Here is a 24,343-nt window from a genome sequence, read left to right as displayed (position 1 = left end):
TTTGCCATTCTGTTTGACTTTCCTTTTATCTTACAGTAATTTATCACTGTTTTATATAATTTATTTTTATTTCATTTTATATTTTTATTCTATTTAATAATAAATTTTAATTTATAATTAAATAATAATAAATACAGTGCACCCTGAGATTGGGATGTGGCACCAGATTCACCTCCTGGACATCCCAGGATCCTGCTGTGAGCCCTGCCAGGGCAGGTGTGCTGAGACCCAGCGAGGTTCAGGGACAGACACTGAGATTTGGGGAGATTTGGGGAGATTTTGTGAGATTTGGTGAGATTTGGTGAGATTCACCAAAATCTGGAGAGATCTGGTGAGACTTGATGAGGTCCACCAAAATTTGGTGAGATTTGGTCTCATTTCATGAGATTCAGCAAAATTTGGTGAGAATTGGTGAGGTTTGGTGAGATTCACCAAAATGTGGTGAGATTTGGTAAGACTTTATGAGATTCACCAAAATTTGGTGAGATTTGGTGATATTTGGCAAGATTTTGTGAGATTTCTCAAAATTCAGTGAGATTCAGTGAGATTTACCAAAACTTGGCGAGATTTGGGGAGATTTGGCGCTGTTCAGTGGGACTCCCCAGGGCTGGGTGGGGCTGGGTGGGGTTCCCCGAGTTCTGCTGAAATTTGCTGCCCCTGGGATGGGAGGGAGCCAGAGGGGATCTGGGGGAGATCTGGACGGAGCCCTGGGGGATCCCAACCCCCTGCCCAGCCCCTGCCGGCCCCAGCGCTGCCACATCCGCGCCTCGGGCCCGGCAGGACCTGCCAGCTGTCCCCAGGTGTCCCCAGCTGTCACCAGATGTCCCCAGCTGTCCCCAGGTGTCCCCAGGTGTCCCCAGGTGTCCCCGCGGCGCCGCCAGGACCGGGCAGACACGCCCAGCCTGTTCTGCCAGGCTCCCCCGCCCTCTGCAAACCCCAAATCCCGGGCAGGGCACACGCCAGGACAGCAGGCACCCCTTCCCGTGGTCCCTGGGGATTTGGGAGCTGGGAGAGGACCCCTGGAGAGCTCAGCAGCACCAGAACTGGGGTCACCCATGTTTGGGCTTCTTCTGATATCCCAAGGCTGAATTTTGCGGTCAAAATCTCTGCTGTTAAATATTTCAGCTTCTCCTTAGATATTTTACATTTCACCTCCCGATCCAGGTTTTTAAGGGAAGGCCTTGAGCCCTCTGAGGGCACAGGGACATCCTGATGGTCCCAGAGGTGTGTCCAGGGAGAATATTGTCCCCTGGACCGTGGGGCTTCCATCCCACCCTGGGGACAGGCTCTGCTGTGGGACTCCAGGGTCTGGCACCTCCAGGCTCATGGAACCATGGCATGGTTTGGTTTGGAATGGACCTGAAACAGCGCCCAGTGCCACCCCTGGCACGGGCAGGGACATCTGCCACCAGCCAGGCTGCTCCAAGCCCCGTCCTTGGACGCTTCCAGCGTGGGGCAGCCACGGCTGCTCCGACCATGAACCCCAGAGCCGTGGGACACCCGGGCAGCGCCCCCGGACCTCGGCTGGAAAAGGCTCCGGGGAGCCGAGGCTCCGGAGCCCCAGCAGCACCGGGCCAGGCCAACAGTTCCATCTCCTGGCCGCGGGGAGGGCTGCGAGGGCAGGGCTGGGAAAGCGCCTCTGACACCTCCTGGCCAGGGCTGGGCGTTCTGTGCGGGTCTGGATCCTGCTGGCTCCCACCAGCACGGAACCGAGCTGGGAACAGGGAACAGGCTGGAATTGGGGCTGCTGGAGGTGTTTGGTGCAGCTGGGGCAGGGCAGTCCTTGCATCAATGGCAGCAGGAGGATGAGCTGGGGGAGCATCCTGCCACCCCTCATCCCTGTCCTGGGCACTGGGATATCTCTGGATGAACATCCTGCCCACCCTCATCCCTGCCCCCGGCACTGGGATATCTCTGGATGAACATCCTGCCCACCCTCATCCCTGCCCCCGGCACTGGGATGTCTCTGGAGGAGCATCCTGCTGTCCTGCCCACCCTCATCCCTGCCCCGGGCACTGGGATGTCTCTGGATGAGCATCCTGCCACCCCTCATCCCTGCCCTGCCCACTGGGATGTCTCTGGAGGGACATCCTGCCCACCCTCATCCCTGTCCTGGCCACTGGGATGTCTCTGGATGAACATCCTGCCCACCCTCATCCCTGCCCCAGGCACTGGGATGTCTCTAGAGCAGCATGCTGCCATCCTGCCACCCCTCATCCCTGCCCTGGGCACTGGGATGTCTCTGGAGCAGCATCCTGCTGTCCTGCCACCCCTCATCCCTGCCCACTGGGATGTCTCTGGAGGTGGGAAACCACCCAGACTGCCCGTGGCTGCTGGGGGGAATCACTGCTGTTCTCCAGGGTGATGGTTCTTGAGCTCCTGTGACCTCCTGACCCCTCAGAACCCGGCTGGGACCTTTGGGAAGTGAGGACACCCCCCTGGGAGCCCTCTTCACCAGGGGAGCTTTGCTGGGAGGCAGCTGCATCCCAGCTCAGGTGCTCCTGATGTTCCTCCAGCACACTCAGCCTCTCCCTCCATCGAGCCACCCTCACCTCTGGCCTGCCCATGGGGACAAGGATCTGTCCCTTGTCACCACCCTGTCCTCATTCTCCCGTGTCTTCTCTCCTCTCACTGCTTCCCTGGTGTTTGGTACACGAGGGTGTTTACCTGACAGCTCCAGTTACCCAGGGCTGCTCACTTCCTGTGATAAAAGTCCTTAAAAAAACATTCTCGAAACCACACATTCAAATAATCATCTTCAGTAAGTACCCAGGGCCACATTTCTTACATTAAAGGTGATTTCAGACACTTAAGTTTGTTTACTTAATTAATTTCAATTCCCTGCAAAACACAAGCAGGAAGGGATTTTTTTTTCCCTGAATTTGCAGGTCCACAAAAAAACCCCAAACTATTTCTTGATGTTAGAGCTACCCAGGCAATATTCCCTCATCCAAACAAGAACTGCCAGTTTAGATTGGGCAGCCTGAGGTTGTCTGATTCCCTGGCACTGAAGGATAAAGCTCCAGAAAATTGAAGGTTTTTGGACAGCTGACCCCACCTCATGTTCCTCAAAGAGCTGGGGGCACCTGAAATACCTGAGAAAAGACACCTGAGATAAGGTGGGGAGCCCTTCTCAAGATCCCCCAGGTGACATCACTCATCCTTTCTACCCCCACAGAGCATCCCTGAGGATCTGAGGACATTCTCTGGGGTTGTGTGGCTGGAGTGAAGGTCAACCCAAGAGTCTGTCTTGGTGGAAGGACAAGATCTGAATTCCTTTGCCTCTGAGATCCTGAGATTAGAATTCTATTTTCAGCATTGCTGAATTTCTCAGTGGCTGTAATGAGTTCCAGGTATAATTCACTCTCCATTCCTTCCTGAATTACAGATTTGAATGTGCAAAGCCATGGCAAGCAGCAGAAGGAGAAGGAACACGTGTCTTCTGTCAGTAAATAAGCTTCTTCTGTAGGTAAATCAGATTTTTACAGTATAAATATAGGTTAAGAGAGAAAAAGTTCATGCCTGGAGTCCTGGGACTTGGATTTTCAGGGCTACTAGGAGTTTGGAAAGCAGAGGAAGATAAACATCGTTCCCAACCAGAAATATTTTGGTAATGTCACATGGTAAATAGCTCATCAAGGGATTGATTATACCCAACTTGGTGTTTGCTTATCATCTGCAGCCTGAGCACATTCAGTGAGCTCCCCAGGGATGGGGCTGGAATCTGGGTAAGGAGGAAAACATGGAATAGACAGAGGGTAAAAACTGGGATGTGATCTGTGGGAAAGGGGCTCCTCAGCCTCCCTCTGCTGCTCTGGCAGGGAAATGCTGGGGGCAGAATAGGGAATATTTGTGTTTGTTTATTTGTTTCTAAGGAGTTTCTTCTCCAGCTAGGAGCAGGGAATCCACGGCTCCTGCTGAGAACAGGGGGGTTAGAGGAAGCAGGTGATTCTGTCAGGATGTCTCTCCCAGCTCACCCTGTGAGGAGTCATCCAGGTTGGAAAAGCCCTCTGAGACCAACCCAGCACTGCCACCACTGACCCACCTCCCCAAGTGCCACAGACACAGGGATTTTAAACCCCAGCCCTGCCCTGGGCAGCTGTGGCAGGGCTGCAGAATCCTCTGGGGGAAGAAATTTTCTCCAATACTGACCCTGAGCCTGCCCTGGCCCAGCCTGAGGCCGTTCCCTCTGCTCCTGTCCCTGTTCCCTGGAGCACAGCCTGGCTGTCCCCTCCTGGCAGGAGCTGTGCAGAGCCACAAGGGCCCCCTGAGCCTCCTTTGCTCCAGGGAACATTGGGGATTTCCAAAAGGGCTCCCCTTTCACCAGCAGCAGGTCCACACACAAGTTTCCAAATAAAGTTCCTTCTTAAATTTCATCCTCCATTTCCAACAAGAGATAAGAGCACCCAGCCCTGGCCAGGTGACAATCTGGGGCCACCCCCCAGTGTCCTCCTGCTTCCTGTGGTCACATGCACCCAGCAGCCAAGGACATTAGGAACAGGTTTGGCCACAAAAATTCAAGTCAGGGCACTGATAAGGCGGCAGCTGGAGAGTCTGTCCCACAAGGAGGGGACAGGGAGGGGACACATCCCTCCCCAGCACCCCCAGCCCAGGGTTCAGGCACTGGGGCTGCTCTGCCAGCTCTGGAGGCTGCAGGATGCCAAATCCTGCCTGGATCCTCCTGCTGGGATGGCCACTAGCCCCCAGGGTGTCCAGAGCAGGTTTGTCACCACGGCTCCAGCAGCAGCTCCCAGGCTTGGGGTCCCTTTCAGCTGTGTCCCAGGCAGAGCTCTCAGACGTGTCCCCCCATGGAGTGGCTGGATTTGGTTCTGTTTAACAATTAATTTAATTATGTTTTATTAATTTAATTCTGTTTTGGCTTTGGTTCTGTTTACTAAAAAGAGCAGTTTCCTCCTGGCCCCTGCTCCAGGCAGAGGAGGAGGAAGGGTGGAAGCCGTGCATTATTTGGCACAGCTGGAGCCTGGCACCGGGCACAGCTCAGGGCTGCTCCACCCAGGGCACCTCCAGGAGGCCTCTGGTGTGAGCAGGGAGGGCAGCAGGGCAGCACCCAGCCCTGATCAGCAGAGGAGGTTTGCACAGAATCACACCGTGGTTAATGCTGGAAGGAGCCTCTGGAGGGCACCTGGTGCCCATCTCTGCTCCAGGACTGTGCCTAGACAGAGTTTTAACATCTGCAAGGATGAAGAGCACACAACCTCCCTGGGCAACCTGTGCCAGTAAAAAACATTCAGGTTGGAAAAGCCCTCTGAGATGCCCCAGCACTGCCAAGGCCACCAGTGACCCATGTCCCCAAGTGCCACATCCACAGGGCTTTTAAACCCCACCCCTGCCCTGGCAGCTGTGTCAGGGCTGGAGAACCCTTTGGGGGAAGAAATGTTCCCTAATTTCCATCAGCAGTAAAAAAAAAAAGTGTTTTCCTGAGGATCAGATGGTGTTTCAGGTGGTGCCCATGGGCTTTGGGCACGGCTGAGAAGAGCCTGGTTTCACCCTCCCTTCAGGTACTGATGAGAGCTGAGGAGGTGCCTCTGAGCCTTCTCTTCCTCAGACAACCCCAGCTCTCCCAGACATTCCTCGTGGGTGAGGAACTCCAGTTTTTATCTCATTTTTAATCAAACTGTTCCCTTTGTGTCCATGCCACTGCTGCAGGGCAGCCCCAGAACACAGCACAGCCCTGCAGGGCAGCCTCACTGAATTGAGGAGGGATCCCTCACTGAATTTGGGGAGTGATCCCTCGCTGAATTTGGGGGAGTGATCCCCTCGCTGAATTTGGGGAGCCATCCCCTCGCTGAATTCGGGGAGCCATCCCCTCGCTCCTCCTGCAGCCCAGGCTCCATTCACCACCCTTGACCAAGGGCACACTGAGGGTCAGTGGCCACCCCAGTGCCCAGCAGGAGCCCAGCCCAGTCCCTGTCCCAGCTGGGTGTCCCTGGGCTCTTCCCCAGGGCTCCCAAACACCAAGTTCTGCCTCCTCAGGCAAGGCTGGAGGTCCCACAGCCATTTCCAGCCCCACCAGCACCAGAGCTGGCCCAGACATGGCCAGAGCAGAGGCCTCAAGGCTGATCCTGCCTCATGTGAGCTCAGGACACGATGACAACCCCTCTGATCAGGAAGGAATTCTCTTCTGAGCAAGGAATACCCATGGCTGCTGTGCCCATCACTCCTGGAGGTGACAAGGCTGGTGGCCCAGGTGGCCAAGAGCCTGATGCCAGCTCCCAAAGGGTGGGCACAGCTTGAGCAGCTCTTTCCTACCTGTGCCAGTGAGTCTGGGGGAAATGGGAGCAGCTCAGGGAGTGCAGAGACTGTCAGTGCTTTATTGGTGGCAGGGACAGCAGCACAGGGACCCCAGAGCTCACCCCCAGAGGGGTCTGGGTCTGCCCCAGGCAGGGGGGGACAGGGCCACGCTGTCACTGCCCTGAGGCTGCAGTGCTCCCACCATCCTCATCCTCCTCCTCCTCCTGGTCTGGCAGCAGCTCCAAGGGGTCGGCACCTCGTTGGGGCAGAGCTCTGGAGGGCTGTTCCTTCTGCAGGCTGCAGCCCAGGCCTGCAGGAGATGGGCAGAGGGAATGGTGAGGAGCTGGCTGGATCCAAGCCCTCCCCTGTGCTGGAGGCACCCGTGGGGATCAGCTCTGGGTCACACAGAGAGGATGAGCCTGTCCAGGGCTGCATCAGAGACCCCCCCACAGGGATGGGGATGGAGGGATCTTCAGGCCATGGAGCAGAAATGCCACCGTGGGGCCGTGCCTGGGTGTTCAGGGACACCCAGGGTGGAGCAAAAAGAGGAGGAGCACAGGGTGGAGATGGCAAAGCAGAGAGAATGGGCTGGGGGGTGCCTCAGGGGCCATCACCTTCCTCATCCTGAGCCTCTGATGCCTTCCCCTCCAGGCTCTGGGACAGCAGGGTCAGCCTCTTCAGAGCCAGCAGGGCTTTCCCTGTTTTCTGGAGGGAGGAGAATGGGCACTGAGCCCTCCAGCAGAGCCACCCCCTGTCCCCATCACCCCCCCAGGGGCACTGAGACCTTGGGCAGAGCCACCCCCTGTCCCCATCACCCCCCAGGGGCACTGAGACCTTGGGCAGAGCCACCCCCCTGTCCCCATCACGGGCACTGAGCCCTTGGGCAGAGCCACCCCCCTGTCCCCAGCACAGGCACTGAGCCCTCCAGCAGAGCCACCCCCTGTCCCCATCACCCCCCCAGGGGCACTGAGCCCTTGGGCAGAGCCACCCCCTGTCCCCATCACCCCAGCAGGTACCTGCCACTTCCTCCGTGCCAGGAACTGCCGGATCCTCTCCTTGGACAGCGCCTTGGGGCTGCTGGGCTGGGGCTGCTGCAGCCAGGGGTGCAGCAGAGCCCCTGCACTGGGGAGCCGCCGGCTGCAGCACACAGAGGGGGTCATGGGGGGCTCCTCCACCCTCAGACCCTCCCCTGGAGCAGCTCCCAGCCCCCCCGGGCCCTACCAGGGCTCCTTCTGCAGCAGCTGGCTGATGAAGTCCTTGGCTTGCTGGGAGATCTCCGAGAAGGTCTCCTCCTCAAAGTCCCACTGGGCAGCGGTGACATTGCTCAGGGTCTCCATGTCCGTGTCCCCCTGGAAGGGTGACTCCCCACTCAGCCTGAGGAGGAGACCCCAGGGCATCAGTGAGAGCTCAGCCCCCTCCAGCCCAGCCTGCCCAGCCCAGGAGGGCACTCACAGGATGTAGCAGATGACACCAACACTCCACATGTCTGTGGAGAGGCTCACGGGCTCAAAGGCAACCACTTCTGGAGCCATGAACTCAGGGGTGCCGTGCAGCACCTTCACAGGAGTGTCTGGAGCTGCAGAGAGGAGGCAGGAGGCCAGTTGGGATCTCCTGGGACAGAGGACACACCAACACAGCCCAGGTGGAGGAGCCCCTGTGCCCAGGTGGGGTGATGTATGGTCTCTTCAAGCCAGGTCTCATAAGCTTTTGGAGATCTACATCACACCCAAGATAGCTCAGCTACCTTTGGAGGCATAAAATTAGCAGGATGGTTTCTGTGGTAGTGCTGGAAACAGAAAAGTTTTAATAAAAGGAAAAATAACAAAACTCTTTACAGAGAAAAACCGACCCAGGTGCAAAAGGTTCTTGCTCCTGGTAAAGCACCTCACAAAAGCAATTACTTCCTTTGTTCTCTTATTTTTCTAGTAAATTGCTCAGGCAGGCCTTTTTGGCTCCTGTCCAATTAACTATCCTTAAGTTTGAGGTGAAGTCCCCAAAGTCCTATGAGGTGTCTTTTTTGCTAATTGAAGAAAGAAACTTCTGAGCTTTTTTCCTTTTTAAGGAGACAAAGGGTAGTTTTGTCACTCCATCAACAGGGGACACATTCCTACAGTGGAGCTGCCACCCTCCAAGGCTATTGCAGGTCTTGGTGCTCTCCAAGAGCCTCTCTGGTGCCCCATGGGCACAGGGGGGATCTCCACCTCAGCAGCAGCACTGGGGACACAGAGCTCAGCACTGGGGACTGGTGGTTGTCAGGAGGGGCCCAGGCAGGAGGACACCAAGCTCCTCGCTGCTGTGCCAGGCCAGATGTGTCCCTGTGGCAGTGCCAGTCCCTGCCCTGGACCCCCAGGACCCTTTGGTGCTCACCCAGCCTCCGTGCCAAGCCGAAGTCGATGATCTTGACCCGGTGGCTGCCGGGGCTGACGCAGACGATGTTCTCAGGTTTGAGGTCCAGGTGGACGATGGCCTGGCTGTGCATGAACTGCAGCCCCTCCAGGATCTGCTGCATGTACTGGGCACTGCTGGGCTCCGTGTGCTCAAAGTCATCGTCCACAATGCGCTCAAAGAGTTCCCCACCTGCCACACTGGGGACAGCCAGGCGCTGGGGACCCTTCGGGGTCTCACCAACCCCAAGGAGGGGATGCCCAGCAAAGAACCCAGATCAGAGCTCTGGGAGCATCTCTCCACCCTTATCCCCAAGAGATGTGGGTTCCCTATCCATCCCACCAGCACCCCATGGCACAGGGACCCCTCCCCACCTGCCACTGTGGGGACAATGGGCACTGAGGACAACTGGGGACCCCTTTGGTATCTACCAGCTCCAAGGGAGCCCAGTTCTCTGGGAGGACGTCACCACTCATAACTCCAGAGTTGCCAGGTTCTCTACCCACCCACCCATCCACCCATCCCAGGGACCCCTCCCAAACTTCAGAGCCTGGCCCAGCCCTGCCCCACACCTGACTGCCCCTCACTCACTACTCCATCACCATCACCAGCTGGGTGGGCTCCTGGAAGGCCTCGAGGCACTGCACGAGCCGTGGGTGGTGCAGGAGGTTCATCAGCTCCACCTCGGCGCGCGCCGCCTGCCTCTCCTTGGCCGTGCGCGCCCGGAAATATTTCCCAGCCCGGATCCTGCCCGTGGCCTTCTCCTGCAGCCTGTACACAGTCCCGAACTTCCCCCTGGGACAGAGGAGGAGGAGGAAGGATGGAGGAGCCACCACCACCAGGGCTGTGCATGGACAGCCAGGGGCCATGCCCAGGGGTGGGACACGGGAGCCTCACTCACTCCCCCAGCTTCTCCAGCTGTGTGTACACGTCTGAAACCTTGTCCTGGCTGTTGATGACCACGTCACGGTGCTCAAAGGCCTCCTCAGCTCCTGGGGGATGGATTAAGGTGGGCCATGCAGGGATTCCCCCTGCTTTGGGGACCAGGGGCCTGTCTTCCCCTCCAGTGCTAATTTCTGTGTCCCCCTTGCTCCATCTGGGACCAGCCACCCTCCCCACCCAGTGTGGATGGCACCTGGGGAGGACACGGGGACAAGGGCTCCTGGGGCAGCCCAGCACCCTGCAAGCCAGGTTTGGGGTGAAAGGTGCTTTTAGGATCAAAAATCCAAGAGAAATGGGGCCCGGATGGGATGGAGATTGGTGCTGACAGGGGGGATGGACCGGGTCACACCACTGCTGGGGTCCCCTGTGCCTCCCTGGGGACAGACCTGCTGTTCCTCCTGCCTGGGACATGGTGGTGCCACCGGCTCCTCACAGGGTGCTGGCACAGTCAGGACAGGCGCTGGATGTGTCCCCCAGACTGGGACAGGGGTGCTGGGGCAGGTGATGGCCGTGTCTCTGCTCCAGCTGCTCCCTGGGGCTCTGCACCTCCTCCCTGCCACAGGACACCACTGGCATCACTCCACCAGCACCCACACTCCCCATCCCCCCTGACAGACCCAAAAGGATCAAAACAGATTTTAAAGCAAGGCCCCTTTTTGGATGGGGACACCCCTTCCCAGGCTCCAAGCCGATGTTTTTCCCATGCACTGTCTTACATCAGCCAGGAAATCCCCAGGAAACCCTCACTTGTAGGGCAAAGGAGCTGTTTCCTTACACACCCCCTCCACACTCTGTCCCCAGAAAGGCTGGGGGGACAGACAGTGACACCCAGGGGTGTCAGGCAGTGACACCCAAACCCCAGCCCGGGAGCCCCAGCACTGACCTGTGACTGTCCAGCCCCTCCTGCTCCAGGCCACCTGCAGCTCGCTGCCCTTTCCAGTCACTGCAGAGCCACCGGGCACCTGCGGAGGGAGGGAAGGGGCGATGCTGGAGGCTGAGAAACCGCAACTGGAACCACACAAATGGGGATATCTCGGGGTACAGCTGGGAGCATCCCTCCCACTCCGGCGCTGGGAGCAGCCCTGGCTGTCCCCTCCCTTTCCTTCCCAGCAGAGCTCTTCCGGACGTGGGGGATAAACAACCCCCACCAGCCAGGAGCTGTCCCCAGACCCTGCCCCAACGCCCCCTTTGGCACCGTGCAGGGCCACAGGTCTGCAGCACGGAGCCCAGGCAGAGGAGCCCCAGGGCAAGGGGGCTGCAGAGACTGACACACCTCACTACATAGCAGAGCCACCCAGCTCTGCCCTCCCAGCTCCTGGGCAGGATCTGGGGCCTCTCACAGGTTAAATCCGCAGCCCACCCAACCCCCGCCCCCGTCCCACCCATGGGTGGGCTCCTGCAGGGGCCTGAGCGCGCACAGCTGCGCCCCTGTCCCTGCTCCACCTGCAGCCGATAGCCCATCGCTCTCCCCTGGGGCTTCGGCTTCCCGGGAGAGCTCGGCCCCGGCTCCAGGGAAGCAGGGTGAAGGTGAATGGAGAGTTACAAAACTCCTCTGGGCCTCCAAAGCAGGCGGTTTGGAGGAAAAATGTGTTTCCCAGCTTTTATCCCCCAGAAGCAGGAGCGTGCAGCCGCTCCGGCGCTGCCTTTGCCCGGTTTGCCCAGATTTGAAATGGCAAGAACACCGTGATGTCCTCCCGGAGCTGACTGCAGACCCGGGGATCAGGCAGTGGCACCTCACAGGGACAGGAAATCCCTGGGGACCGCGGTGGCACAGCAGCCGGGGCAGAGGGGGGGTCACCTGGGGTTACCTGCTGTCCGCTGCCGGCTCTCGGGGAGCTTGGGGCGATGCCAGCGCCTCCAGACGCGTCCCAGCGCCGCTCCCAGGCTCGGCTCAAAGTCCACGGGCTCTCCGGCAGGGAGTAGGGGACAAATGTCCCCAGGGCAATGGCGGGGTCACAGCGACCTTGCCAGCGGCGGGGCAGGGCCGGGCCCGGGGGTGCCGCGGGCAGGGACCCCCAGGGACGCGCGGATGCTCCGGGCTCGGCGGTGCCGCCGGCGCTCGGCTGGACCCCGCTGGGATATCGACTGCGGGGACACGATAGGACACGGGGGTGGCCGCGCTGGGGACAGGCAGCTGGAGCACGGCTGGGTGCATCCCGGCCACGGCTGCGGCTCGGAGCCCCGCGGCGCTGGCGGGGCAGGACGAGGCCGGGCGGGCGGTGCTGGGCAGCTCCCGGCACTCCCGGGGACCGGAGACAGCCCCGGAACGCGAGCGATCCCGGCAGCCGCTGGATGTCAGTGTCGGCCTGACGCTGGTCCCGATGGCAGCGGAGAAAGGAGCAGAAAAAGAAAGATTTTGGGGTCCGGGGGACCTGGGAAGGGCTGGCAGCACTCAGGTCCCTGCGGGATGTGCCGGGATGGAGCGCCTGGCTGGAGGTGAATCCCTCGGGAGCCGCGTTCCCGGTGGATGGAGCATCGCAGCCATGAGACAGCAGCAGCAGGGAAAGCTGCTGCACGGATCGACAGCAGATCAATCCATCCTTTGGGGCTGCCTCGTTACCGACAGCTCCATTTACCGGCCCTGTCCCGCACCTCTGCCTTCGGATTTGTCCCCTCCATTGCGCCTTGTCACCCTCTCCTTGTGCCTTATAAAATGAATTAATTAATCGAATTAATTAATCATTAGTAGTCACACCAGGCAGCCACGTGTTCTGCTTTGGGAATCAAGGTGTCCCCATCTGCCCGGGGATCCTCTGGCACGGCCGGGATGGGATTCCCAGGTGACTCCCCCAATCCCAAACCCGCTCGTGCTGCCCATGGGGGGCCCACCAGACCCCCCCCAGTTCACCCCGACCCCCCGTGTATCCCCTCCTTCCCCTTTGGGCTCAGCCAGGACCCTCGGGGCAGGTTCAGCTGTAGGTGCCACAGTGTCACCGCAGGGCTCAGCTGTGCACCTTGGTGCTGAGTGACAGCAGGGGGGGACAGGGTCACATCAGTGGGTGCTGGGTGTCCGTCTGTCCTTGAGGCCCTTGTGCCTGAGGGAAGGGCTCAATGACCTCGGGGAACACGGTCCCTGCTCCCATCACCCAGGAGGGACACAGTCCCTGTACCCATCTCCCGGGGGGACACGGTCCCTGCTCCCCATTTCCCCGAGAAGGAAGACTCAGCACATGTGCCAGACGTGTGTGGGGACATGGGTGACATGGGGACATGGAGGGCACTGTGGGCTTGGGGGGCACAGGGAACACAGGGGCACACTAAGGACATGAGCACAGGGGACATCATGGCATGGGGACACAGGGGGGTACTCAGGGACTTGGGGGGACCAGGGGAACACGGAGGGGACACAGGGAAGGCAGCAGACACTGGGGACAGGGTGACATGGGAGCCACAAGGGCCCACAGGGCCCGCAGAGGCCATGGGGCAGATGAAGGGATGCAGAAGACATGCGGGGGACAGGGGGCATTGGAGGGACACGGGGACACAGAGGACATGGGGGCACATGGGGGACTCCAGGGGGTCACCAGCGGTGGGGGCAGCAGGGACACCACGGATGGAGGGACATGGAAGCACAGGGGACCTGGCAAGGGCTGAGGACACCTGGGGACACGGGGGCACCGAGAGGGACACGAGAGGGGACGTGGGGTGACACGGGGGGCGGGGCCAAGAGCCGGGGGCGCCGCTGGTGGGCGGGGCCGGCAGAGCACGCGCCGGGGGCGGTGCTACGGCGGGAGGGCGGGGACGCTCGGGGCGGGGGTTCCGGGTTGGGCGGGGCCGGCGCGTTGTGCAACGGGGTGGGCGTGGTCATGTCCTTATTGGGAGAGGTGGGCGGGGCCAGACGGGGCACACGTGTGCGGCTCTGGCGCCCCGCAGCGCTCGCGGGTGGGGGAGCAGCCGGGAACTGGGAGCACTGGGAGCATTGGGAGCGCTGGGAGCTGAATGCTGGGACATAAGAGCTCTGGGAGCACTGGGAGCTGGATGCTGGGACATAAGAGCGCTGGGAGCACTGGGAGCTGGATGCTGGGACATAAGAGCGCTGGGAGCACTGGGAGCTGGATGCTGGGAGTGCTGGGAGCGCTGGGAGCTGGATGCTGGGACATAGGAGCGCTGGAAGCACTGGGAGCTGGATGCTGGGAGCGCTGGGAGCACTGGGAGCTGAATGCTGGGACATAAGAGCGCTGGGAGCTGGATACTGGGAGCATTGGGAGCTGGGAGCGCTGGAAACACTGGGAGCACTGGGAGCTGAATGCTGGGACATAGGAGCGCTGGAAGCACTGGGAGCTGGATGCGGGGAGCGCTGGGAGTGCTGGGACCACTGGGAGATGGGTGCTGTGAGAGCTGGGAGATGGGAGCACTGAGAGCTAGATGCTGGGAGCAGTGGGAGCACTGGGAGCTGGATGCTGGGGGCACTGGGAGCTGGGTGCACTGGAAACACTGGGACATCAGTGCTGGGAATGCTGGAATTACTGGGAACTGGGTGCAGGTGCTGGGAGTGATGGCTGATGCCTTTTGGGAGCACTGGAGCTGGGTGCAGGCTGCTGGTGGAAATGGGAGCGCTGGGAGATGAGTGATGGGTTCTGGAAGTCATGGCTGGTGCATGGTGAGAGCACTGGGAGCACTGGGAGCTGGGTGGAGGGAGCTGGGAGCTGTGGCTCATGCATGCTGGGAGCACTGGGATCCGGGAGTTTGGGATGCTGGGGGATGGATGCGGGAGCTGGAGATCTGGGGGCTGGCAGCTCAGTGCTGGGTGTAGGGCACTGGGGGTTGGGATGGTGGCTGCTGGGAGCTGGGTCCTGGTTGCTGAGTGCTGGGGTCAAACCCCATTCTGCAGGACCAGGGTTGTGCAAACATCCGTTGTCCCAGAATTATTCCTGACAGCGTGGAAAGGGTTGTGGCACCCTGGCTTTGGGATGCCGTGAGGGCTGGGAGGACGCAGGGGTGGCAGTGCTCAGCCAGACACGCCAGGGTGTGGAGGAGCTAAAATATGGCTGGAAAAGACCCAAATACATGGCAAATCAATCTGGATCTATAACCACAGTGTCTCTGGCACCAGCTCAGGAATCAGCCTGTCCCTGTGTGGGGTTGGCTGATCCAGCTCCTCCAGGCAGCCTCGGGACCTTGGACCTGCTCCTCCAGCCCCAGGAAGGTGCAGGGAGTCAGGGACAGGTGGGGGAGCGCCCTGGGGAGGGAGATTCCCTCTGCACCCTGACAACAACCCCAAAAGGTGACAAATAATGGCCCGTGGGACCTCAGAGAGCCTCCCGGTGGCTAAAGGCACGGCGGGGGAGTGCCGGAGGGGCCGGAGCTGGGCTCAGAGATAAGCCCAACGCCCGGAGCTGGGGGAGTTATCAGCAGCCCAGGCTGCTCCTGCCTCCTCCAAAGCCCTGCGTGCTCCTCTGGTGCTTTGCTTTGGGCAGGAGCAGGCAGGGAAGGGCAGAACAGGCAGGGAAAGGGAGGACCTGGCAGGAAAGTACACAGCAGGCAGGGAAGGACAGGAGCAGGCAGAAAAGGACAGAACAGGTAGGGAAGGGCAGAGCAGGCAGGGAAAAGCAGAACAAGCAGGGAAGGGCAGGAAGAAGCAGAGGATCCCATGGCTGAGGCTGTCATCAGGCTCTGTCCCTCTGACAGCACAAAATCCCAGGAGAGGGGACACGCTGGGAGTCACACCCCACCTGCACTAGCTGGGGACTGATGTCACAGTCCTGATACAGAAATCCCCCAAAATGGGTATTTTCTGGCCTGTAGGGATGGGTCAGCACAGGGAGAACACCTGAGAGCTCAGGGGGTGCCAGGAGCCGCCCCCCTGTCCCAGGGACACCCCAGAGCTCCTGGCTCTGCCTCCTGGGGAGATCCCCACATCCCGGGGTAGGGGACAGGACAAACCCTCTGGAGGGGCTGTGCCAGGGCCAATGCCCCCACGCTGGGCCTGTGGGGACAGGAACAGCCCCCAGGGACAGGAGTCACCAGGTCCCATTCCAGGGTGATGCCTGGAAACCCCTTCAGGGGATGTGGCACCGACATCACCAATCCCCCAAGCTCTGCCAAAAGGGTTCTGTCCCCCTTACTACTGCTCTGCTGGGACAGTCCAGGGGGAAGTGGATTTGTTCCCTTCCTCTCCACCCAATTCCCAAAATTTGGCCCATTTTACACCTCCCCATCCCCTTTCCCACTTAGGAACAGCCAGGCCATATCCAACACCAATCCTCTGGCCAGAAAACATTTGGCACAATTAACCCCCACTCATTAAAATCACATAATAGGGAAGAGAATTTATGTTTGGGGATTTACCAACCCAGAAAAAAAAACACCAACCCCCCCCCCCCTCCCCCCCCAAAAAAACCCAAAAAAAACCCCCAAAAACCAAACCCAAAACAAACAAAAAAAAATATCCCAAAACTAAAAATAAAAACACCCCCCCCCCCCCCATCAAACCCTCCTTTGTCTTTTTCTAACATCAGAACTTAATTCCAAATGCTTCAAATGGCTGCTCAGGCTCATTCCCTGAACTGTTCTTCCCAAAAATCACACAGGGACATGGCCTGGGCCCAGCCTGCCCCAGAAAATGAGAGTTCAAGATCACCAACTTTGTAGGTAGAGACATTTTAGGTTTGTAGTGAGGGTTTTTTGGTGGGTTTTTTTCCTTTTATTTGCAAACTGTATTGCTTATTTTTGCATTTAACATGCCCTGATCCCCCAAGGACTCGTTCCCTTAAAATTCCTGCTGGCTGAACCCCCTGTCCACACCCCAGCAAGGGGCACAACCAGTGGGGAAAAATCCCCTTGAAACCCTTGGGAAAGCTCACGGACTTTGCCCTGTGGATCACTTCTCTCCTTGAGATCGGAGATGGAGGCCAGATAAGTCTGGGAGGAGCCCTCGGCAGAGCTGGAATTGGGCAGATGGGTGATTTGAGGGGAGAACTGTCATCCCCTGAGCACACCGAGATCCCACCGTGCTGAGGGGACGCGTCTCTGCTAATTGTGGTCTGTGTCTGCTAATTGTGATCCATCTAATTGCGATCTCTGTGTGCCCGTTGTGATCCTGACCTGTGCCTGCTGCTGGAACGGTTCTGGAGAAGGACAGAGGCGTTATGGAGTTAAACTTCACACGGCTTTAGAGAAAGCCAGGCCTAGAGCCAGGCACCCTCATTTGGGGCCGAACACCCCGCTGAGGCGCTGGGGTCACCAGGCCCGTTCCTGGCTCCTCCCCTGGGCAGCCCCGGCCGAGGAGCCCTCAGGGCTTTCGGTGTCGCCATCCCGGGCAAAACCCTCCGCCCGGAGCCCCACGGGCCCTGCCCGCCCCGCTGAGAGGCTCCGGGCCGCGCAAAGAGCCCCAGGCCACACCGGGGCCCGCGGGAGGCCTCGGCGCTCGCTGTTCCGCCCCCGCGGCGGGAGCGGGCCCGGCTCCTCCGCCTACCGCCGTGACACAGCGCCCGCCACGTGCGGCCGCGGGGCGTCCTGGGGCGGCGAGTCCGCAACCGACCCGGCCCCACTCCCGCAAGGCGCGGGTGGACTACAACCCCCATAAAGCCTCGCGGTGGATACAGGCACCGCCTTTTCCTCTGCTATTCGCGTTTTCATTGGCTCCGGGCCGTCACGCAGCGGCAGGGCGGGTTCCGATTGGCAGGAGGGCGGCGGAGCCGGGACGGCGGCTATGGCGGCCGGGCGGGAGGAGCGGGAGCGGGAGCGGTGCCGCCGCCGCCGCCATTTTGTGTATGAGGGGCCGGGCCGGGCCCACTCCCGAACCGGACCGGAGTCCCGTCCGCGGCCCCGTGGCGGCAGCACGGGGCGGCCCAGTCGGGGCTCTGGCCCGCGAGCGGAGCGTGGGGCCCCTCGGCGGCCGTAATGGGGGCGCGGTGCCGCGGCGCCACCGGCCGTGTCCCCGTCAGCGCTCCGGGACCGGAGCTCAGCGCTGCCCGGCGCCTCACGGAGCTGAGCCGGTGGGGTGAAGGAGCCCGGCCCGGCCCGGAGGGCTCCTGCTGTACCTGCGTTACTGGGCGGGGGCTGGGGCTGTTTTTCGATCAAAATTAGCGTTAAAGGTATCTGGACGTCTCTGGACGGCCGCAGCCCGGTCTCGTGCGGGGCTGGCCCTGCCTGACCCCCGTGAGGAGCAGGGAGGGGAGGAACAGCGCAGCTCTGAGGGAAACGGGCTGGGAAGCACCGTGACGACGGCTGGATGTGCCGGGGTCCCGTCCCTCACACACCGCGGTTTGGGTGGGGGGAGATCATCCCGGGCATTTAATCCTTTGTTTCACACATTTCAGCCAAAGCCCGCGGGCTTCCCGGACCGATCCCGGCCGGATCCAGTGGATCTCAGCTAACATGGCCTCCCCGCCGGGGAGCTCCGAGACTCAAAAACAAAAGCGTTCGGCTGTTGCCAGGGCCCGGGGGAACTTCTCGGGCGGTAACAAACGCGAGCGACCCCGGGCTCGGAGGGAGCGGTGCCCCTCCGGGGCTGCCGAAGCACCTGCTGCGTTGTTTACCCCGTGCAAAGTCAAAACCCAGCTCTTGAAAAACTAAAAATGGCTTTTTTGGGGGAGTGCTCAGCGCTGGGGAGGGATTGAGCTGGCGCAGCCTCCCCACGGCTCCTCAGTGGAGCTCCAGTTGCCAGCCCCGTTGTTGCCTCCCTCGGCAAAGGCCGATAACACCAGCTCATCCCCTGGTATTTGTGGGACTGGGTTTAGGTTTAAAACAGGGAGATTTGGGAGCCTTCTGCTCTAAGTGTGGATTGTGCTGTCAAACGTGGGTCAGCCAGTTAAAACCAGATTATTTTACATTTAGGCACTTGGGTGGGGTGGTTTTTTGTTGGTTCTGGGTTTTTTTTTTTTTTTTTCTTTAATTGTATTTGTTGTTGTGACTCTGCAGATGTTGCTTTAGCAGGTCCTGAATTCCAAAGCATCATATGGAAAGGTGATGGCTGCCCCAGCCCTGGAAGTGTCCAAGGCCACGTTGGACAGGGCTTGGAGCAACCTGGGGGAGTGGAAGGTGTCCCTGTCCATGGCAGTGGGGTGGAACTTGTCTTTAAGGTTCCTCCAACCCCATCCATTCTATGATTCAATGATATTTTTTATCCCAACTGCATTTCCAGGGCTGAGAGGTTTATTGTGTTTGTCTTCAAATGCTTGTGACAGCTGAAAATGCAATTTCAAGCTTATTTTGTCAAACTCATGAGGGTCACACTTGGTTTGACACCCTGCCCAGGTGTCACAGGGTTTGTGGGGAGCAATCCTGGGGGGCTGGAGCTGCCAGCCCAGCCAGGGTTTGCTCTGTTGCAGATGCACAAAAATCTGCAGGTTGTTTTTTTTTTTGTGATGGCCCCACCAGCTGCAGATTGTCCTCTTGTTTCACCAAAATGCCACTTGTGTCACCCAGAGTCACCAGTCACCAAGGTGTCCTGGGAAGGTGGAGCCAGTGAGGGGCAGGTGAGGTGGTGGCAGGGCACCCTGGGGTGCCAGAGCTGTGCCCCTGGGTGTAACCCTGGCAGGGATCAGGGAGCCACTGCCACAACAGGAGCACCGAGGGGCTGCTGTGTCCCAGGGCAGGATTTGGGGCTCACCTCACCCCAACAGACACTTCCTTCTTAGATTTGCAGCGTTTCCAGGGAGCTGCTGTGTCCCTGTATTGCTCCTGTCCAATGGAAAGGCCATTCCTGCACGTGGGATGGAGCAGTCTCCATTTTTGTGTTGGTGCTGTAATTTCTGCCTCTCCCCAGGACAGAATTTCAGCCCTTTCTTCAGAAAACAAACCTCTTGGGAGGGGAGGAGCTGGGGGACCCTTTGCCAGAGGGTCTCCCAATGCTCTGTGTTCCCAGGTGCCCCAAATCCAGTGCTGCTCTTGCCTTCCTACAGCCATGGAGCCCTGGGGAAGTGATTCCTGCCTGGCTTGTGACATCCCTGTCCAGAGAATCAGGGAATGCTTTGGCTGGGAGGAGACCCTAAAGCCCGTCTCATTCCAGCCTCTGCCATGGCAGCAACAGCAGCTGCTCCAGGCTGCTCCAAGCACCATCCAACACTTCCAGGGATCCAGGGGCAGCCACAGCCGCTCTGGGAACCTCTGCCAGGGCCTCCCCACCACGGCAAGGTTGGCACTGGATGGTCTTTAAGGTCACATCCAACCCAAACCATTCCATGGTTGCAGCCTCTGGTTCCAAGCTGAGCTGTGCCAGGCTGATCCCTGCTGCTGTGGCCCTGTGCTCACACAGGTGAGCTCCAGTCAGCTCCTGGGCTCCAGAGCTGCTGGGAAGCCTTGGGATGGGGAGCTCTCCCCCGAGCCAGGGGGGAACTCCCTGTCCATTACTGATCCACTCAGGGTTTTCAGAGGTCCCCAAATGTCCCTGGTCTGTCTGCAGCAGCTTTGGGCACAGGAACTGCACCGAGCCCTCGGGATCAGGATAACCTGGTTAAAACAGCATGGAATAATGCAGGAGAAGCTGGTGGGTGCAGAGGAGGTTGGAGAGTTGATCATTATGGCCCTTTTTGTTCGTTTGTTTGCTTTGGGTTTTTCTAAGTTGTATTTTTTTTTTTAAAGCATTTGCAGAGAAAACATTTATTCCAGGGACTTGAACCTGGCAGGGTGTGGGGTGAGTGCACGAGGGCAAAACCTGACTGAGAATATCCCCTTGGATCAAGGTTTTCCCACGAAGCAGGTGCCGGGAGCTGCATTTCACAGAGCTGGGACCGTCAGGGACCCCCGTCGGTGCCATCGGCCCCGGGAGAAAACGAGAAAACGCCTCTTGTGGGAATCGCGGAGAGGGAATCGCTCTGCAGGGAAATAGACGGCGGGGAAGCATCGCCCGGGCCCGGCCGGAGGAGGACGGGGGTTCGGCCCCATCCCAGCCCGCAGGATCCCGCAGGATCATCGCCCCCCCTCCCCGGCGCTGCGGTGATGTCATGGCACAGGGAAGGAGCCGCTGGCTCCCGGGCTCTTGAGCAAGTGGCCCTGGCTCGTTTCCTTCCCCCCGCCGTGCCCCAGAGCTGGATGGGGGCGGGGGGGGGGGGTGATAAAATCGGTGTAATTCCCCCTCCAGCGGCTCCTTTGGCCGCTTTAACCCCCGGTTTTACACCGCCCCACCTCCGCTGGTAGCGCTGGGGACGTCGCTGTCCTCTCCCCCTGAACAAGGCTGGAGGTTTGGCCAGGCTGGGGTTAAACCTGGTGGGACATTTCCAGCCCCCATCCGCTCCCACCGCACGTACCCGGCAGGGCTGGGACAGCCCCGTGCCCCTGCCCTGCCCTGGGGTTCTGTGGAAATGCCCGAGTCCCCCTTTGCGGGGCAGCTGCCCGGGCCCATCCCGGCTCCTGCCTCGCCAGGTCCAGCTTTCATCACCTCCCAGCCCGATCCCCACTTCTGGCTGCACCTCAGCCCCTCCCCTGCTTCACCCCTTCATGGACCTGTCCGCCCCCCAATAAAGCTCCAGGCTGGGAGCTTCTCCCTCCTCCTCCCCCTCTCAGGTGCAGCAGGAGGGAGGTTGAGCCATCGCCTTTCCCTCGTCAGCCATTTCAGAGGCCAAGTGCTGACTACCAAAACTTTTCCTTGGGCTGCTCCAAAACTTTAAGGTTTTTCCTCTCACTTGTAGCTTGAAGAAAATTTTGGTTTTGGGGGGGGGCAGTTTTTGCCCAGATTTCAGTTAATGACCTGGATTCCTGCAGAGCTGCGGGGAAACAGAGTCAAGTTTAAGTGAGCCTTAGGCAAACAGACAGACTTGAGGCTACTCCTACTCCTCCGTGTCCATCACACACCATTTTACCCCCCTTACTGGTACTTTTAACTATTTCAGCTCATTAAGCAGAATTAAAATTGAAAACAAACAGGGGAAAATAGTAACAAAAAGGGTTAAGTGGGGAATTACAACTAAGTTTAATCAAACAACAGTTATAACACGATGAAAATAATCCAGGATGTATTCCCTGGTGGAATGCCATTCTGATTATTTTCGAGAAATCACACCAAAACTATTATAGTTACAAGTAATTAAATTTATTAGACCTCTGTATTTTTTTTAATAGTCAGTTTTGGCCAATTTACAGCTTTTCTGGGGATTTTTTTTTTTTTTTGGTTTAGACACAAAAAAAAAAAAAGAAAAAAAAAAGAAACCAAACAAAAAACCATAAACCAGATATCACCAATACATCAACCCCCCCCCTCGCCCCGTCACAGCCACCTAAAAAAGGGGGAGCCCTCGGCCCACCCAGCTGCAGTTTAGCCCGTAAAAAGGGTCCGCGGCGACTCTGTACAAGGACCGAATGTTCCACCCAGCACTGTAAAAACCCCCCCGCGCCCCCCTGCCCAGTGTCACTCCCCCGGCTTGCAGGGGCCCTTTTCCTGCCGGGGCAGCTCCTGCTCCCGCAGCAGCCGCAGGTTCTCGGCTCGCAGCCTGTCCACCTCCCGCTCCAGCGCCTGCACCCGCGCCGGGTCCGCCGCCTCCCCCCCGGCTTTTTTGCTCTCCATCCTCAGCCGGTTGTTCTCCTCCTCCATGCGCGACAGGCACTTCTCCAGCTCCAGGTACTCCTTCACCAGCTCCTGCTTGCTCATGTTCTGCAGGCTCTCCACATGGTACCGCTCGTACGTCTCCGAGAAGTCCCTCTGCAGAAACTCGCTGCCGTCCCCCCCCATCCCGTCGCTGCCCCCGTCCTCGTCCGCCGCGTCGTCCAGGAAATCCTCCTCGCTCGTGTCGTCCGACTTGGCGGCTGCTCGCCGCGGGTACAGCCCGGTTTTCAGGTCGGGCTCCTCCTGGTCATGGTCCTCCATGAGGAACTGCGTGGTGTTGTAGGGAGCCACCGGCTGCCCCTTGGCGAACATCTCCGCTCGCAGCCGGGAGGCGCGGAGGCTCTGCCGCTCGTCGAACTGCTGCTTCTCCTCCCAGCTCAGCTTCGAGTACGGCTTCCAGCGCCGCTTCTTCTTCGACGGCCGCCGACGGTGCTTCTTCTTCACCGGCCACTCCTCGGTGCGTCCCACGGCCCGGTACCGCGGGCCCAGGCCGGGACGCCCCGCTCCGCCCGCCGGCGGCCGCCCCTCGGCGCCGCCCGCCGCCGCCTCCGCCCCGGGGGGCGGCAGCCGCCCGGCATCGCCGTCCTCCGTCGGCGCCTCTCCGCGCTCGGGCTGCGGCTCGGGCTCGGACTGCGGCTCCGGCCGCGCCTCGGGCTCGGAGCGAAGCTGCGGTTCGCACTGGGGCTCCGGCCCCGGTTCAGCGGGCGCCGCGTCGGCCATAGCGCTGCGCTCGGCTACGCTCGCTGACGGGCGCTACCGGCGCCGCATGGGGGTGGCCCTGCTCAGGCCGCCCGGGACATGGCCCGGGGGAGGTTTAACGCCGCCGGGCCCGCCTCCCCGCGCGCACTGCACGCGCCGCCGCCGCCGCTCCCGCCGCAATCCCACCCCACGGCCCAACCCGCGCCCGCCGCCGCCCGCTCCCGACTGCCTCTCCTCGGCCGCGGCCGCCCGCTTTATAGCCGCGCGCGCCCCGCCCCGCCCCGCGCAGGCGCCCTGCGCGCCCCGCCCCGCCGCGCGTCGGGACCCGCCCACGCCGCGCGCCCCGCGCCGCCGCCACGGCCCTGAGCGCGCGGGCGGTGCCGCCTCGCGGCCAATCGGCGGGCGCGGGGGGCGGGCCGGCCCGCCGGGACACGCCCCTGGCCGTTGCGGGAACTGGCCGCCATTAGCCGGGATGGGCGTCACTCCTGCGCTGCCCCACCAATCGCGACGGGGCGGGGGCGGGACCGGGCCGTACCACGAGGCGGGGGAGTCCCCGTGCGCGGGGCCGCGCGCGCGCGCCCCGCGACCTTCAGGCCCGAGCCGAGGGCAGCGCGCGCACCCCCCCCCCCCCCCCACGGCGGGGCTGTGGCACGGTCCGAAAAGAGTCCCCGTGCGGCGGAGGTTCCGCCGGCCGTGCTGCGGCACCGGGACCGGGGGGGTTGCACAGGGCCGGGTCGGGCCCGGGCTGTGGGGGGACCGGGAAGGGCTCCGGGGGTGCGCGGACCCGGGGGGGAAGGGGGCGAGCGGAAGGATCCCGGCGCTGTGGAGTGCGGCGCTGCTGCAGTTGGCGGAGGGAGATGTAAACAAACCGAAGCGGAAAGAAGTCCTCTCTTAAAGGCGCCGCGTCCCTTTTTGCAGGGGCGGTGCGGAGCCGCGCTCCCGAAGGCTGGGGGGTGCGGGGGGAGGGGCACGGGAAAGGAGGGGGATGGGAACACCCCGGGCCTTGTGTCGGTCCCGGTACCGGTCTCGTTCCCGGGCCTGCCACCCCCAGCCACGGTGGCGATGTCCCCCTCGGGCCCCACGTTCGGGGGCGGGGGAGCCCCGCGGCTCTGGGGGGCCTGGCGGGGTTTGGGGGCCCCGCTGAGGGACACACGGCGGGGGGAGCCATGGCCGGGCCGGGGGGGCAGCTCGGGCTCCCGTGTCTGAGGGCGAGCAGCACAGGAGGGCCCCGGGGCTCCCGCGGCCTCACGGCCGGGCGGGGCAAGGCCCGCGGAACGGGGGGTCCGTGTTCCCCTGTGCCACCAGCGGGGGGAACCCGCCCTGCCCAGCCCCGCACCCGGCACCCCCGGCATGGCACCGCTGCAGCCCGGCCCACCGAGGTCCCGGGGGTCCCTGGGGCTTCCCCACCGCCCCCTCCGGAACAGGGTGGCGCCGGCACGGGCCCGGTGGCACCCTCAGGGTGGGCATGGGACCCGGCCGGGGGGACAGGCTGGGGCCTGGGGACAGACTGCCTTCACGGGGGACAGGGCGGCCACGGCCTCCTCCAGCCACGGGGGTGCCCGGCCGGGGACAGGGGCTGACCAG

The 24,343-nt window shown here is 60.9% G+C and overlaps 2 protein-coding genes across 2 annotated transcripts; both read right to left on the bottom strand.

The window, feature by feature from the left end:
• Positions 1-6,328: 6,328 nt before the first annotated feature.
• Positions 6,329-12,198, bottom strand: LOC311163409 (myosin light chain kinase, smooth muscle-like; the record flags this gene model as incomplete). The annotated part of the gene is made up of 11 exons (XM_084222247.1): positions 6,329-6,562; positions 6,867-6,957; positions 7,269-7,389; positions 7,474-7,626; positions 7,705-7,828; positions 8,620-8,837; positions 9,229-9,432; positions 9,539-9,629; positions 10,463-10,541; positions 11,388-11,979; positions 12,140-12,198. 11 exons carry the CDS (start codon positions 12,196-12,198, stop codon positions 6,426-6,428), a joined length of 1,869 nt encoding a protein of 622 aa, XP_084078373.1. The 3' UTR covers positions 6,329-6,425.
• A 9,179-nt stretch (positions 12,199-21,377) lies between these two features.
• Positions 21,378-22,971, bottom strand: HEXIM1 (HEXIM P-TEFb complex subunit 1). The gene has a single exon (XM_084222229.1). It carries the CDS (start codon positions 22,778-22,780, stop codon positions 21,866-21,868), a length of 915 nt encoding a protein of 304 aa, XP_084078355.1. The 5' UTR covers positions 22,781-22,971; the 3' UTR covers positions 21,378-21,865.
• Positions 22,972-24,343: the final 1,372 nt, after the last annotated feature.

The sequence above is a fragment of the Fringilla coelebs genome, assembly GCF_963513975.1.
Source record: "Fringilla coelebs genome assembly, chromosome: 27".
Taxonomy (NCBI): domain Eukaryota; kingdom Metazoa; phylum Chordata; class Aves; order Passeriformes; family Fringillidae; genus Fringilla; species Fringilla coelebs.
Note: the sequence above shows the minus strand (reverse complement) of the source record. Positions and strands in the feature narration are given on the sequence as shown.

Bases quoted from the DNA above. Each gene is read 5' to 3' on its own strand.
- HEXIM1 (XM_084222229.1), bottom strand. From the start codon at position 22,780: ATGGCCGACGCGGCGCCCGCTGAACCGGGGCCGGAGCCCCAGTGCGAA.